The sequence below is a fragment of the Choloepus didactylus genome, chromosome 19 (genome assembly GCF_015220235.1).
Source record: "Choloepus didactylus isolate mChoDid1 chromosome 19, mChoDid1.pri, whole genome shotgun sequence".
Classification (NCBI taxonomy): domain Eukaryota; kingdom Metazoa; phylum Chordata; class Mammalia; order Pilosa; family Megalonychidae; genus Choloepus; species Choloepus didactylus.
This window is the reverse complement of record NC_051325.1, coordinates 45,289,735-45,303,532: the sequence shown is the minus strand read 5'-3', so window position 1 is coordinate 45,303,532 and position 13,798 is coordinate 45,289,735. Positions and strand designations below refer to the sequence as shown.

Below are 13,798 nucleotides of genomic sequence, written 5' to 3'. Positions count from 1 at the left end.
GTACTAAAGTTTGGGAAGCCTTGACTTAGAAGAACTACTAAGAAGCTGATTAGTAATAATACAAGGCCCAAGGAAATCAGGCCTGGAGAAAGAATCGAGATTCAGCCACAGAGTGGAATTGAAACGTCTCTGTTGTCACTTACGTGTGTTCACAGGAGACCTTCCTGGCTCCAGTATTCACAAAGGATGAACAAAAGCACAGGCATCCCTATGAGTTTGAGGTGGAGAGAGATGCAAAGGCTCAGAGCCTGGAACATTTCTCTGCCAACCATGGGCACCCTCCCATTGTCCTCAATGGCTGGCATGGAGAATCAGCTATAGACCTCTCCTGCACATCAGAAGGGTCTCCAGGAGCCGCATCCACTTTCCCAGTGAGTGCCAGCACCCCTAAGATGGGGGCAATCGGTTCACTTCAAGGAGCCCTTGGCATGGATCTGTCTGGGATTCTACAAGCTGGCCTAATCCATCCAGTGACTGGACAGATTGTCAATGGAAGCCTAAGAAGAGACGATGCTGCCACAAGAAGGCGGAGAGGGAGACGGAAACATGTTGAAGGAGGGATGGACTTCATCTTTTTGAAGGAGCCGTCACTGCAAGCAGGAATCTTGGTGGGTACATAAGACCATTAAATAAAACCATTGACCTTTCTTTGGTGAGAAACGAACCCTTCTTCCTCAAATACAAAATATTTTGTTTTGCTATCTTTTATCCTCATCTATTTATTTTCTCTCTCATTAAAAAGCTATACTCAATCTTATTTAATCCATTAATGGCCCTTAATCTACATACAGACTGGAGAAGTGAGCCAGGAGGCCTTACCATTTCAAATAGAAACAACCCAAATCCTCCAAATCCTTCAGTGTTTCTGGAAGAGCCACAGGTGATTGAATATGCATAACAAGAAAAGGTTGAGTTTGGGGCAGCATTTCTCCAGGTTAGTGAGGCTTTCCAGGAGCTGGAGACTGAGAGAAGGAGCAGGAGCCAGGAGTACCTAGATGTTGATACTGGCTGCTTAACTTACTGGGTGGTCTTGGATGTGCCACTGGGCCTCCCTTCACTGCTCTGTAACGTGGGGGCAACAGCATCCACTGCAGGGGGCTGCAGTTAGGTTCACTGAGATCATATCACAGCGGCACATTCTAAATTCAAAGGAAATCATTATAAACAACAGAAAAAGTCAGAAACTATATACCTGACAAGGAGAGAGCCCCTTTAGACTTTGCTTAATGTGTTAAAGACTACTGAACTATCTTTGTATTTTGGTTTTTCCCTATTTATTGGATTTAGGAGTCATATTTCATGTTTTCTTGTTTTAAAAGAAATAGTAATAGCCACTGTTTATTGAGTACTTACTATGTGCCAGGCACGGTGTTCAAGTCTTTATATGATTATCCTATTTGATCCTCACAACAACCCTATGAAGATAGGTGTTACATTTTTCCCATATAATAGATGAGGAAACTAAGGTTTAAAATCATTAACTACTTTGCCCAAGATTATCCAGCTAATAAATGACAGAGCAGGGAATCAAACCAAGGGCTTTGGTATCTAGAGCTTGAGAGCTTTACTCTTAAGCCGTGTTGTTTAGGCTATCTTTCTCTCAGGCTTTCTATATAACTAGTGAAGCTAAAGTAGCAGATTCTTCCCCTGCCCCATTCTGCAAGCTTTTGAGAAGGTTGCTTAGTGTTTTAGAAGTGCAAAGCCATAGTTTCCCTGATTTCTCTGTAACGATCATAGAATTCCAGTGGAATGACTGATAAAGACAGTGTTTTTCCTTGGCCTCAGAGAGTATTTTTTTAAGATTGTTACGTAAACATTTATTTAGCACTGACATTTATCATTACATGCCATTATAGGCATTGGGAATACAGAGAAGAGTAAGTCAGGCATTCACACTCTAGAAGCAGAAATAGACAAGTAGATAAATTACAGTGCCACATTTTTTGTTGTGTGGAAGAACTGTAAGCACAGTGCTGTGGGAGAACAGAAGCCAGAGCAGCCGGTGTTGCCTAGGACAGTTCAGTGATGGTGACAAAGGAGGTAACAGTGACTCGGAGCAGATAGGATGGACTAAAAACTTACCCGGAAGACAAGGGAGGAGAGGAGAATTCAAGTAGCTAGAACATCCAGTGGGTACAAGAGTTTATTTAAGGGTCAGTAGTACGTGTAGGATTTTATCCAAACACTCCAACAGAGTGATACTGGAGTAGAAATAGACGAAAAGATTCAAAAAACACCTTATCCTGTGATTTCCTTTTAGGAACTAGTGTTCATTCCGTTGTGATTTACTACACATACTCAGTTTTCCCTTGTCCAGGAAGTTCACGAAGACCCAGGGCAGGCTGCCCTGAGCAGCACACGCTCTGAAAGGCCAATGCCTGCTGCCTCAGCACCTGAGACAGGCATAGCAGCTGGCACCCGGGCCGAGAAAGACATTCCCAGCAAGAGTCTGCTCGACTGGTTGAGGCAGCAGTCTGATTACTCCTTGGAAGTTCCTGGCTTTGGGACAGTAAGTATTGGGTGGTGCTGTCTGAGCCATTGTTTGTTTCCTGCTAACTTGGTGCAGCTTTTGATAAGGAGCATGCTGAGAAAGACCAGGAAGTTGGAGCTATTTGAGAGATATCTGGGTTGACTGAGAATATTATTTTAAATTTTTAAAAATTTTTAAGTTTAAATTTTGCTTAACTTCTCCAATAATAGAAATTACAGCTCATGTCAGAACACTATGCCAAGAAGTAGATGTGCAAAACCTTAGGAGAATAGAACTTGCCTAAGTTCAGCCCCTTCTTCCCCTCCAAAATTTACCAGACATTACCAGCTCACAGAAATTTTTAGGTTGCATAAGTTCTGCCACTTCAGGAATTTTTTTCAAGTTAATACTTTATCACCTTTTGGGGAAGTCTGCTCTTAGTTTTCCGGTTACTACTTTAGGGACTTTTCCTTCAAGTCATCTTACTGCCTTTGCCCTAAGTCCTTCACATTAGAAATATTTAGGAGAGGGCTTCTGAGCATGGACCTTTAAGACTGATGTCTTTTCTTAGTTTTTCTTTTCTTATCAGCTCCTCTGCCCCACCACTATCTTTGTCCTGTCTACACCTAATTAATAAGATTCGTAGGTAGAGAGCTCACTGTAGGAGGAGCTATGCATTCACAGACATATACCTTCCAGAGACAAAGTCAACCAGGTAGGTAGTAGTGTAGAGAGAATCAGAGAAAGTAATTGGGAGGAAAAAGCTGACAAAATAGCGCTCCCATGGGGCAGCTCAGATGCTCTGGGCTGGGCAGGTGGGCCCACGAGGCCAGCACAGTCATCTGGGTGGCTGGGGTCCACTGGCCAACTCTTTCGGCTTCTTACAGGAGCGTTGCTGCATCAAAGAGAGAAAGCCTAGGTGGGGCCAGGTACCTCTTTTCTCTGACCTTACCTGACTGGGTTCCAGTGTAGAGGGCCATTAATGAGGAAAAGCAAAAGCAGCTAAAAAAATAACATTCTTGTAAAAGAATATTTTGTGATGTCAGTTTCCATTTGCCTCATAGAATTTTTCAGACAAACCAAAGCAGAAGAGGCCACGCTGTAAGGAACCTGGAAAATTAGATATCAACTCTCTGAGCGGGGAAGAGAGGGTTCCTGCTATTACCAAGGAGCCAGGACCACGGGTAAGGAACAGGGATGTGAGCGTGGAGCCCTGCATTCCTTACAAAGGGTGGAGTCCCAATAGAGCCAGCTTCTGGAGGAAATTTCATCTGAGAAGTGGGTAATGGGGCTCCTTTTTTCAGAAGATGAATAGGCCATCATTGTGTTGTGCCCCAGTCATTTGTTTTCAACCCTTACCTCCAAAACTGTTTGCACTTTAGCTACTCCCAAAGCTTGATTTTTTCCCCTATTTTTGGAGAGTTATGAGGGAAAAGAAACTGTCAAGAGTCTGTTTCCAGTGTTTAACAAACTTCATTGTTAGAAATTTCCATTTTTTAATCTAAATTTTCTGGCTACTACTTAAGACATTTCCTCTTAGGCCATCCTCACTGGCAATTAAAAACAGCTGACTTCTAGCATAGCCCTTTTCCTATTATAGAATCATAAAACTGGAAGGGACTTCAAAGACATCTGCAAAATATTTCTAGTATAACAAACCTAACTTAACTATAGTTTACAGATGAGTACAAATTTGGAATAGAAATTTCATAACCTCTAGGGGGCGGTAATAACATTTTAACTTGAAACTGTGTTGAGCTTGTATGTAAATGTGCTTTTAACCTCCTAAAAGTACATTCTTCCCAGAGAGGGAGCTTACAAAGATCCTCCTGGGGACATTTACTCTTCCCAAGTTGTTCCATAAACTCATAAGCTTTCCTGAATGCCTTTTCTTCAGTACTCTGCCAACTCCATCTTTCTTTGTGTAATAATTCCCTTCTTAGTGGGATTGCCTGAATGTGATTTCTTTTTTTAGCTCCAAAAGACCACCCACCCTAGTCATTTCCTCCTCCTTGTACAGAAAGAAGTTGTTATTTAATGTTCTCAAGGAACTTACTACTGATTTTGTCACCTGGATTATTACTTCTCTAGCAGCTCTGTGCACAGATAACTGCCCTCTCTCATCTCCATCCATTACCACAGTCACTGTGGGAGAGAAACCTGTCCCCCAGGTGTGCTGCTCACTAGAACGTGTATCACACTGGAAAAGCTGCCCTTTCCCCAATCCCTTGTGTTATTCTCAGAAAATGTCCTTACCATCCCTTTTCTTAGAACTTGTTTGTGCTGTACAAATTGATTTGGCTTCAGTTTTTTTCCCATCTGTCTTTCCTCTATCCTTCATCCTGCCTCCCCACATTCTTCTTTTGTCTTAGTGCAGTGTCTCAGCTGAGTAAAACCTCCAGTTCTTGCTTTGTTGTAGTCTCTGAGTTATTGGATTATGGCATGTCAAAAAATCATGTAGTTTCCCCCTTGGCTTCCTCATTTCTTGTTACATGTCTAACAATTTCCCCCATGTTCTCTGGAAATTAACGTTCATCACTCCCTGCAGGTGCTGACCTCTTACCAGAAAACCTCTTTCTAGGCTGTTCTTGCAAGCCAGCCTCTTACCAGTGATGCACTTTCCCTTCTTTGTTAAATAAACACAGTCCCTGCCTCAGAGGCCCCTTTCCTGCAAAAAGGCAAGAAGAGGAAGCACTTGTCCACTTGGTCCCCAGAGCTGCTTGGCCTTCTCAATAGTGGGAGAGCCACCAGGGCCCTGGCAGCAGTGCTCTGCTTGGTTCCAGGAGGGCGGTTCCCCTCAAATACTGGGACAGCACCCTCAAGGAGGTCTGCCGTCTTTTTCCACCATCTATTTTCTTTCTTAACAGAGCCTTAGCACTTCTTCCAGAAACAGATTTCAGATTAAAATCCCACATGAATCTTCCTCCTTTCTTGAAGCTCACAAGTCCCTTCTGCAGTGAATGCTGTGGCTTGGCTGTGCAAGCTCCACAGACTTAGCATAACACACAGGCTGAGCATAAGACTGGAATTAAACTTCTAAAATGCCTAGTACATATTGGTCGCTCATTTAAAATTGTGTTCATAACATACACACATAAACAGACTTAATATATTAATATATGTAAATCATGTTTGTTTTAACATGTATGTATAGATTTCTTTTTGCTGTGCCATTTGACAATAGTATGCAGATATATCACATCACTCCTAAGTACTTCAGCATGCATCTCCTAAGAAGAATATTTTCCTGTATAACTATTACCGTTATCACACATGTAAAAGATTTATAATAACTTTTAATATCTAATTTCTAATCCATTTTCAGATTTCTCTAGATATCCCAAAAATGTCTTTTAGGTCTGGTGTTTTATCTATTTTGTTTTCAGGCTTTTTTTTATTATAATTAAATTCAGTTTTATTGAAATATATTCACATACCATACAGTCATCCATGTTGTACAATCAGCTATTCACAGTACGATCATATAGTTATGCATTCATCACCACAATCTACTTCTGAACATTTTCCTTACATCAGAAAGAATAAGAATAAAAAATAAAAGTAAAAAAGAACACCCAAATCATCCCCCCCATCCCGCCCTATTTTTCATTTAGTTTTTGTCCCCATTTTTCTACTCATACATCCATCCACTAGATAAAGGGAGTGTGATCCACAAGGTTTTCACAATCACACTGTCACCCCTTGTAATCTACATTGTTATACAATCATCTTCAGGAGTCCAGACTACTGGGTTGGAGTTTAATAGTTTCAGGTATTTACTTCTAGCTATTCCTAATACATTAAAACCTAAGAGGTGTTATCTATATAGTGCATAAGAATGTCTACCAGAGTGACCTCTTGACTCCCATTTGAAATCTCTTAGCCACTGAAACTATTTTGTCTCATTTTGCATCCCCCTTTTGGTCAAGAAGATATTCTCAATCCCACAATGCCAGATCCAGATTCATCCGTGGGAGTCATATCTGTTTTTAGGCTTTTTAAAACTAGAACCCACACATTGCATTTGGTTGTTGGATGTCTTTTCACTTTGTGTGTGTGTGTGTGGATGAACCTACAAACCTTCCTGGGATAAGTAAGGAAGCTCTAGCCACCACCTTTCTCTTACCTCTACCCAAGAATTGAGTTTTGGATTTGGGAATGCACAGGCTTTGGGATAAATACTGACATGTATATTTGAAGATGTTCTTCTTAGGTTGGAATGCCTATATAATCCTCTGGGAAAGCAAATCTGCCTCCAGTATGGCTTGAATGGTCTGTGTCTCCTTTTCTTTGCTCTCTCTGCCGTATCCCCAGGCCTCCCCTGGAAAAGGAAGCAGGTTTGCTCCCAGGGTATAATTACCAGGAGACAGATCTGCCAAAGTCCAACTTGGCTGCTGTATGTGGTCGCAGAGCCGTTGGAAAGGGCATCTAGCTAGGATGGGCAGAAGCTGGGTTGCTAGAGTGACTCTCTCCTCCAACAAGAACTGGTTAAAGCAGACTTCCCTGAAGAGTAGAAGACCAGCTTGTGCCTTCTTGGCTTATTCTTATATCTGAAAGAGCCCAGCCTTCCCTCTACATCCATGGTCCTCAACCAGGGCATGGCAGGGACACTTTGGGATGTCCCAGTGCCTGAGAAGTGCTGCTTGTACTTAGCGAGCAGGGCTAGGTAGGCCAAAGGATCACCTGCAGGGCCCAGGCTGGTTCTAAGTGTGTTGTCCAGTCCTAAATGACAGCCCTCAGAGGAGCTCTGTGTCTATGCTGTTACCCAAAATAAAGTACATTAAAGGAGGCCTGATTTATTTTATTTCTGGAAATAATGTAGAGGCAGTATTCATTAAGCTCTGGGTTTGGTTTCTTCCAAACAGAAAGACCTCTGAGATCAAACATGCCACTCCTGCTGGAGTGTTACGGGTGTAGAGGGAACATTTGTGGTATAAAGGAAAAAGATACACCTTTGCACTTTTCCCTGGATCTTAGTTATGGGTGGGCTGTGAAGAAGAGGGCTCAGAAAAGCTTTTAAGGTCCAGATGTGGTTACCCTGGCCAAGGTCCTGGGTCAAGGTGGTGTCGTTAGAGTGGCCAGCCCAGAATGAGGCAATTTGTACTGAGGAGCTCAAGATAGACGGGTAGAAATTAAGCTCTTAACCTGGCCCCAGTTCATCAAGTCCTACTTCCTTGCTTAGGAACAGGAAGCAGCCAGGACTTCCTCCATGGGTGATCATCCCCAGGCCAGAGAGGGCAGTTCCTTTCCCACATAGCAGAACAAGTCAGCCTAGCCGATTGCAGATGGCTGGTGCCATGGGAGAATAAGAGAGGATTATGCTTTGATGTTGTGCATGGAAAGCACCCTGGGAGCCACAGGACCTGGGTTCTAGCCCTGCTCTGTCCCTGGCCACCTGTGTCTCCAGGGGCACATCCCTGCCCCTCTCTGGGACTTGGTGTTGCTGTGTAAGAAGGAAGGAGAACTAAACTTGGCAGTTTCTGAGGCTTCTTCCAGCTCTATTTTAAACCATAGTCTTTTTTTTAAATGCAATTTTATGGAAATATATTCACATACCATGCAAGCATCTAAGGTAAGCAACAGTTGTTCACAGTATCATCATATAGTTGTGCATTCATTGCCACAAAAAAAGTTTTGACCATTTTCATTACTCCAAAATATAAAAATAAGAATAAAAATAAAAGTAAAAAAGAACCCCAACACATCCCATACCCATCCTCAACCAGTATCACAATCACATGGTCACACCATAATAAGCTATATAGTTATACACTCATCTTCAAGAATCAAGGATACTGGATTGCAGTTCAACAGCTTCAGATATTTCCTTCTAGCTATTCTAATAAACTAAAAACTAAAAAGGGATCTCTATGTAATGCATAAGAATAACCTCCAGAAAGACCTGTCAACTCCATTTGAAATCTCTCAGCCACTGAAACTTTCTTTTGTTTCGTTTCTCTTCCCCCTTTTGGTCAAGAAGTCTTTCTCAATCCCAAGATGGCAGGCCCAGGCTCATCCCTGAGAGTCATGTCCCACATTGCCAGGGAGATTTACACCCCTGGGAGTCACGTCCCACATAGAGTGGAGGGCAGTGAGTTTACCTGCAGAGTTGGCTTAGAGAGGCCACATCTGAGCAACGAAAGAGGTTCTTTGGGGGTGACTCTTAGGCACAATTCTAAGTAGGCTTAGCCTTCAACTTTCATAAGGGCAAGGCCCAAGATCAAGGGATTGGCCTACTGCAATGGTCGTCCCCAATGCTTGCAATGTCAGGAATTCCACAGAGGAGGAAGTATAATATTTCCAGTCTTTCCCCAGTCCCTCAAGGGAACTTTGCAAATACTTTTTATTCTCTGCCCAGATTACTCTGGGATGTATTAGGGTTTCATGCTAACCTATACAAACCAACCAAATCTCTGCCCCCATTCAAGGTTCCATGAAATTATGGTGTTTGAGTAAACTGACCACACAACTTACATTATATAGCATGCTATAGAAAATATAGATTTTTCTACCAAATAAACATCTCTTCCTTTGATCTCACACAGAAGTCGAAGTTTTAAAACACAGTATCATCCTTTTCCCTTTAGTCTGGTTTACTTTGGTCCTAACCAAGTCCATTTTGTTCATATTTCTAATTCAATTCTGATCTCTTTTTCAGCTTCTTTAGCATTTGCTGTATGGGGTAATGATGACATTCATAACTACCAGACTTTGGCTCTGAGTCTCGTGTCACAGACACCTGAAGTTCCAGGGACCAACGAGGTTATAAACAACAGCTCGTCATCTCAAAATTTAGAAATAACCGTTACAAGTCATGAATAGATGTGACTGTTGTACAAGCTTACAATTTAAGAACCTTTACCATACACCTTCCCCTGATAACCTATGCTCTCAGATTCAATTCTCAGAGTTTGCACATTATAGTTAGTCCACGTTAGTGCAGTATTATAATGTTTGTCTTTTTGATTCTGGCTTATTTCAAGCAACATTACTGTCCTCAAGGTCCATTCACCTAGTTGCATGCCTCACAACTTCATTCCTCCTTGCTCAATATTTCCTTCTATGTATACACCACAGTTCACCATTCCATTTATCAGTTGATGTACCCTTCAGCTACTTCCATCCATTGCGAATCATGAATATAACTGCCATAAACACCAGTGTGCAATAACCACTCATGTCCCTGCTCTCAGTTCTTCCAAGTATATACCCAATAACAGGGTTGCAGGACCGTATGGCAACCCCATACTTAAGTTCCTGTGGAACCACCACACTGCCCTCCAGATGGACTGAGCCATTCTACTTCCCCACCAACAGTGAGTTGGTACATCCCTCTCTCCAGTTTTCTCCAGCACTTACTTGTAGCCCTCTGTTTATTTTTTAAAGTTTTATTCACATACCATACAATCTATCCTAAGTAAACAATCAGTGATTTCAAGTAGAATCACATAGTTAAGCATTTACCACCACAATCTATCAGGACATTTCCATTACTACCACAAAGAAAGAGGAAGAGGAGGGAGGAAATGAGGAATAAAAAATAAAAGAAGAAAAAAATAAAATACAATGAAAATATTGTACAACACCACCACCACCAAGAATCCCAAACCCCTCCCTTATATCCCCCTCTTATAGACATTTAGCATTGGTATATTGCCTTTGTTACAATTAATGGAAGCATATTACAATTTTACTGTTAACTGTAGACTCTAATTTCCATTGATTGTATTTTTCCCCTAAACCATCCAATTTTCAACACCTTGCAATGTTGACATTCATTTGTTCTCCCTCATGTAAAAACATTCTTTTATCAGTACGTTTAATCACCATCATTGACCACTCTCGGGTTCACAAAGTTATACAGTCCCAGTCTTTATCTTCTATCTTCCCTTCTGGTGTCATATATACCCCTAGCCTTCCAAACGTCTCTCTCCTGTCTTTTCCTATCTGCCAGTAGGGCTGCCTTTAGTATTTCCTATAGAGCAGGTAACTTGTTCACAAACTATCTCAGTGTCTGTTTGTCTGAAAATATCTTAAACTCTCCCTCATTTTTGAAGGACAGTTTTGCTGGATATAGAATTCTTGGTTGGCAGTTTTTCTCTTTCAGTTTCTTAAAGATAACATACCACTGCCTTCTCACCTCCATGGTTTCTACTGGGAAATCCACATATAGTCATGGATTCCCTTGTATGTGATGGATTGCTTTTCTCTTGCTGCTTTCAGAATTCTTTCTTTGTCTTTGACATTTGATGATCTGGTTACTAAGTATCTTGGCGTAGGTCTATTTGTATCTATTCTGTTTGGGGTATGCTGTGCTTCTTGGATCTGTAATTTTATGTCTTTCATAACAGATGGGAAATTTTCAGTGATTATTTCCTCCATTATTCTTTCTGTCCCTTTTCCCTTCTCTTCCCTTCTGGGACACCCATGACACATATATTCGTGTACTTCATGTTGTCATTCATTTCCCTGAGATGCTGCTCATATTTTTCCTTTCTTTTCCTTATCTGCTCTTTTGTGTGTAGGATTTCGGACATCCTGTCCTCTAGTTCCTGAATCCTTTATTCTCCCTCTTCAAATCTGCTGTTGTATGTCTCCATTGTGTTTTTCATCTCTGTTGTGCCTTTCATTCCCATAAGTTCTGCCATTTGTTTCTTCAAGCTTGTGAATTCTTCTTTATGGTCATCCAGTGTCGTCTTTATATCCTTCATCTCTTTTCCCACATTTTCCTTCAGCTCGTTGATTTGTTTTAGCATATTTGTTTGAACATCTCTAATTAGTTGTTTCAACTCCTGTATTTCATTTGAAGGGATTTTGTTCCTTTGACTGGGCCATATCTTCATTGTTCCTAATGAGAATCATTTTTGTAGTCTAGACGTCTCATTTCCTTGATTATCCCCATCGGATTTTCCCAGAGCAGATGGGCCCAGGTCTAGGAGGAGGGTGTAATCAGTATCAGGTTTCCCTGAGGATGAGACCCAGAAGAGTGTCAGGCTTTCCTGTGAGGCCTCTAGACTCTGTGCTTTTCCTGTCCTGCCCAGCAAGTTGCGCTTGTCATCCCACAGCTCCCCACTGATGTAAAGAGGTGTGGTTCCTTTAATTCTCAGCAGACCCTGTCCCTGTTTGTTTCCCCTACCCCACCTCCCTAGTCCTTGGGGTCAAATTCTCTGAGGCAGGGCAGCCACTTGAACTGTGCCCCACTCTGCCTTTTCTTAGGGAAGATAAGCCCTTTAGGGTATTCTCTCCTTCCCTTGACTTTTTGTTTTGTCGCTCTCATTTTAACTCCACCCTTGCCTGGGTCCAGTGCTGACAATTGAGAATGCCTGAAGCTTTCTCTAGTAAGCCTACTTAGAATGAGAGAAAAAAGAAAAAAAGAAATCCCCTTTTCAGAGCCAGTGTCCAGCCCCAGTTTCTCTAGTCAAGAACCGCAGTTAGTACCTGGTTCTGTGTGCTCCTTTTCTTGGGACACAGCCGTTTTCCTCTATTCTTAGCTCAGCCGTCTTCAAAAGCCTCTGTTTTTATTTATTATTATTTTCTTTCATCAGCCCCGCCTCCTCTCTGCCAGGAGAGACCTCAAGGTTCCTTTCCTGCTTGCTCTGGTTTTATCTGTGCCAGCAGCTTGTATTCAGTAGTCCAAACCTGTTAATTAAAACTGCAGTTGGAGCTTGGTTGAGTTACCTTCCCTTGCTCCCAGCAGACATTGCTTCTTACTCACACAGGGAAGTGTTCCAATTCAGCCTGCTGTGTCAGTAGGGGAAGGAGTTAGATGGTTAAATTTGGGTAATTATTAAAAACAATTCTGGCAGGCTTTTAGCCTGTGGCTTTGTGCATGGGCTGTATTTAACCTGGGTTGCTCTGTGGCAGACGAGGGCTCAAGAGGCCCCTGGAACAGCCTGGCTTCAGCCCAGGGCAGGTGCCCAGACAAGTGGGGGTGGGACAAAAGGCTCTCCCCAGATGGGAGGCCATGTGTTTGGACTGGCTGGACCTGGTTTTCAGGCTGGTTTCTTGTGATGCTGTTCACGTCTCCCTGTACCTAAGGATGGGATCCTGGCATCGCCTCTGCAGTTTTGGGGGCTTTCCTTATAGTTATATGCTGTGGTCTTTGTCCTTTCATCCATTCCAGGCTTCAGTACAATGTGTGTCTAGTCACAGATTTCCCCCAAGCAATTTGTTCCAGACTATTTACTAGTTGTTCCTGGCTATTTGCTAGTTGCTCTAGAGGACTAACTAAATTCCACACCTCCCAACATCACCATCTTGCCCCAACTCCCGGTTACCTTTTTGAGGTGAGTTTTTCTCTTCATTCAAATATCAAGTTTGCCATCATAAAGCTTTTCTGCCCCAATTAACTGATTTTTATCGGATATTCTTTGGGAATTTGAAGAACAGCTATAAGATTCAAAAATAACATTATTTCTGGGGACTCAGGAGCATTCAAATATGCATGTGTTTTCACATACCTATTAATCTGAGGCTTCATTTTGTATAAGAATGCAATAAGATGACCTAATTTTGGTGGTTAGTAATTAGGTAGAACCATGATACCAGAAGTGAGGAGTTGGCCTTTGCATTCTGGGGGAAGTAAGGTTTTACAGGGGTGGACTGGCCAGGGGCACCCAGACAGGTTGGTAGATAACCCCTTTGTCCTACTAGTTCCATGCGGCAGTCCTCACAGGCTCGAGAGCTCCTGAAAGGCAGGGCACCAAGGTCAGAGGAGATCTGGGCCACTGCTTCAGGAATCGAGATCAAGTAGCCTTACCACACCACCCTCCTGGCCAGTCCTGTCACTTGCATTAGGCGGTCACGGTGTCTCAGCTTCAGCAGACCAGACTGTCCTTGACTCGTCTTTGCCTCAGGAAAGAAAGGAATGAAAAATTTCATAGATCAAGAAGATACTTCCTGGGATCAGAGGAAAAGGAGTCGTCTGTGGTAACTGTTCCATACGACACTCTGGAAACTGTCTTAGAGAAAAAGAGAAAGCATCTCCTTTCAAAGTAAAGGTGGTAAAATAATACCAACTTTGTAACAGAGACCATAAGAAGGAGAAGCCTGGGAAATTAGAGCCACTTCACTTCAATGTGGCTCAGAGAGAGGAAATGACTTCTTAGGAACCCACAGGGAATTACTTGGTTTTTTTTAATACGCCTCCTGTATACAAAAAAGGACTAAGACTGCCCAACAACAGAAGTTTAATTTGACTTTTTTTTATATGATGTGCATGTATTATCTTAATTAAAAATCAATAGCAAAAAAAAAAAAAAACTAAGCAATGAGAAGGAATACAGAGTAGTAGAAAGAGAAAAAAACAAAGAGTACACAGTATTTGGT

General features: G+C 42.1%; 1 protein-coding gene across 8 annotated transcripts in view; it reads left to right on the top strand.

Moving 5' to 3' along the window:
* Window positions 1-13,798, top strand: part of CHD6 (chromodomain helicase DNA binding protein 6) — a 293,252-nt gene that overhangs the window by 263,563 nt on the left and 15,891 nt on the right. For all 8 annotated transcript variants that reach the window (XR_005213217.1, XM_037812432.1, XM_037812433.1 and 5 more), the window contains 3 exons: window positions 156-608; window positions 2,318-2,509; window positions 3,535-3,654. Coding sequence is in view for 7 of the 8 variants with exons in the window: in XM_037812432.1 (XP_037668360.1) it covers window positions 156-608; window positions 2,318-2,509; window positions 3,535-3,654 (765 nt within the window). In the remaining variant the exon portion in view is untranslated. The remainder of the gene's footprint in view (window positions 1-155; window positions 609-2,317; window positions 2,510-3,534; window positions 3,655-13,798) is intronic.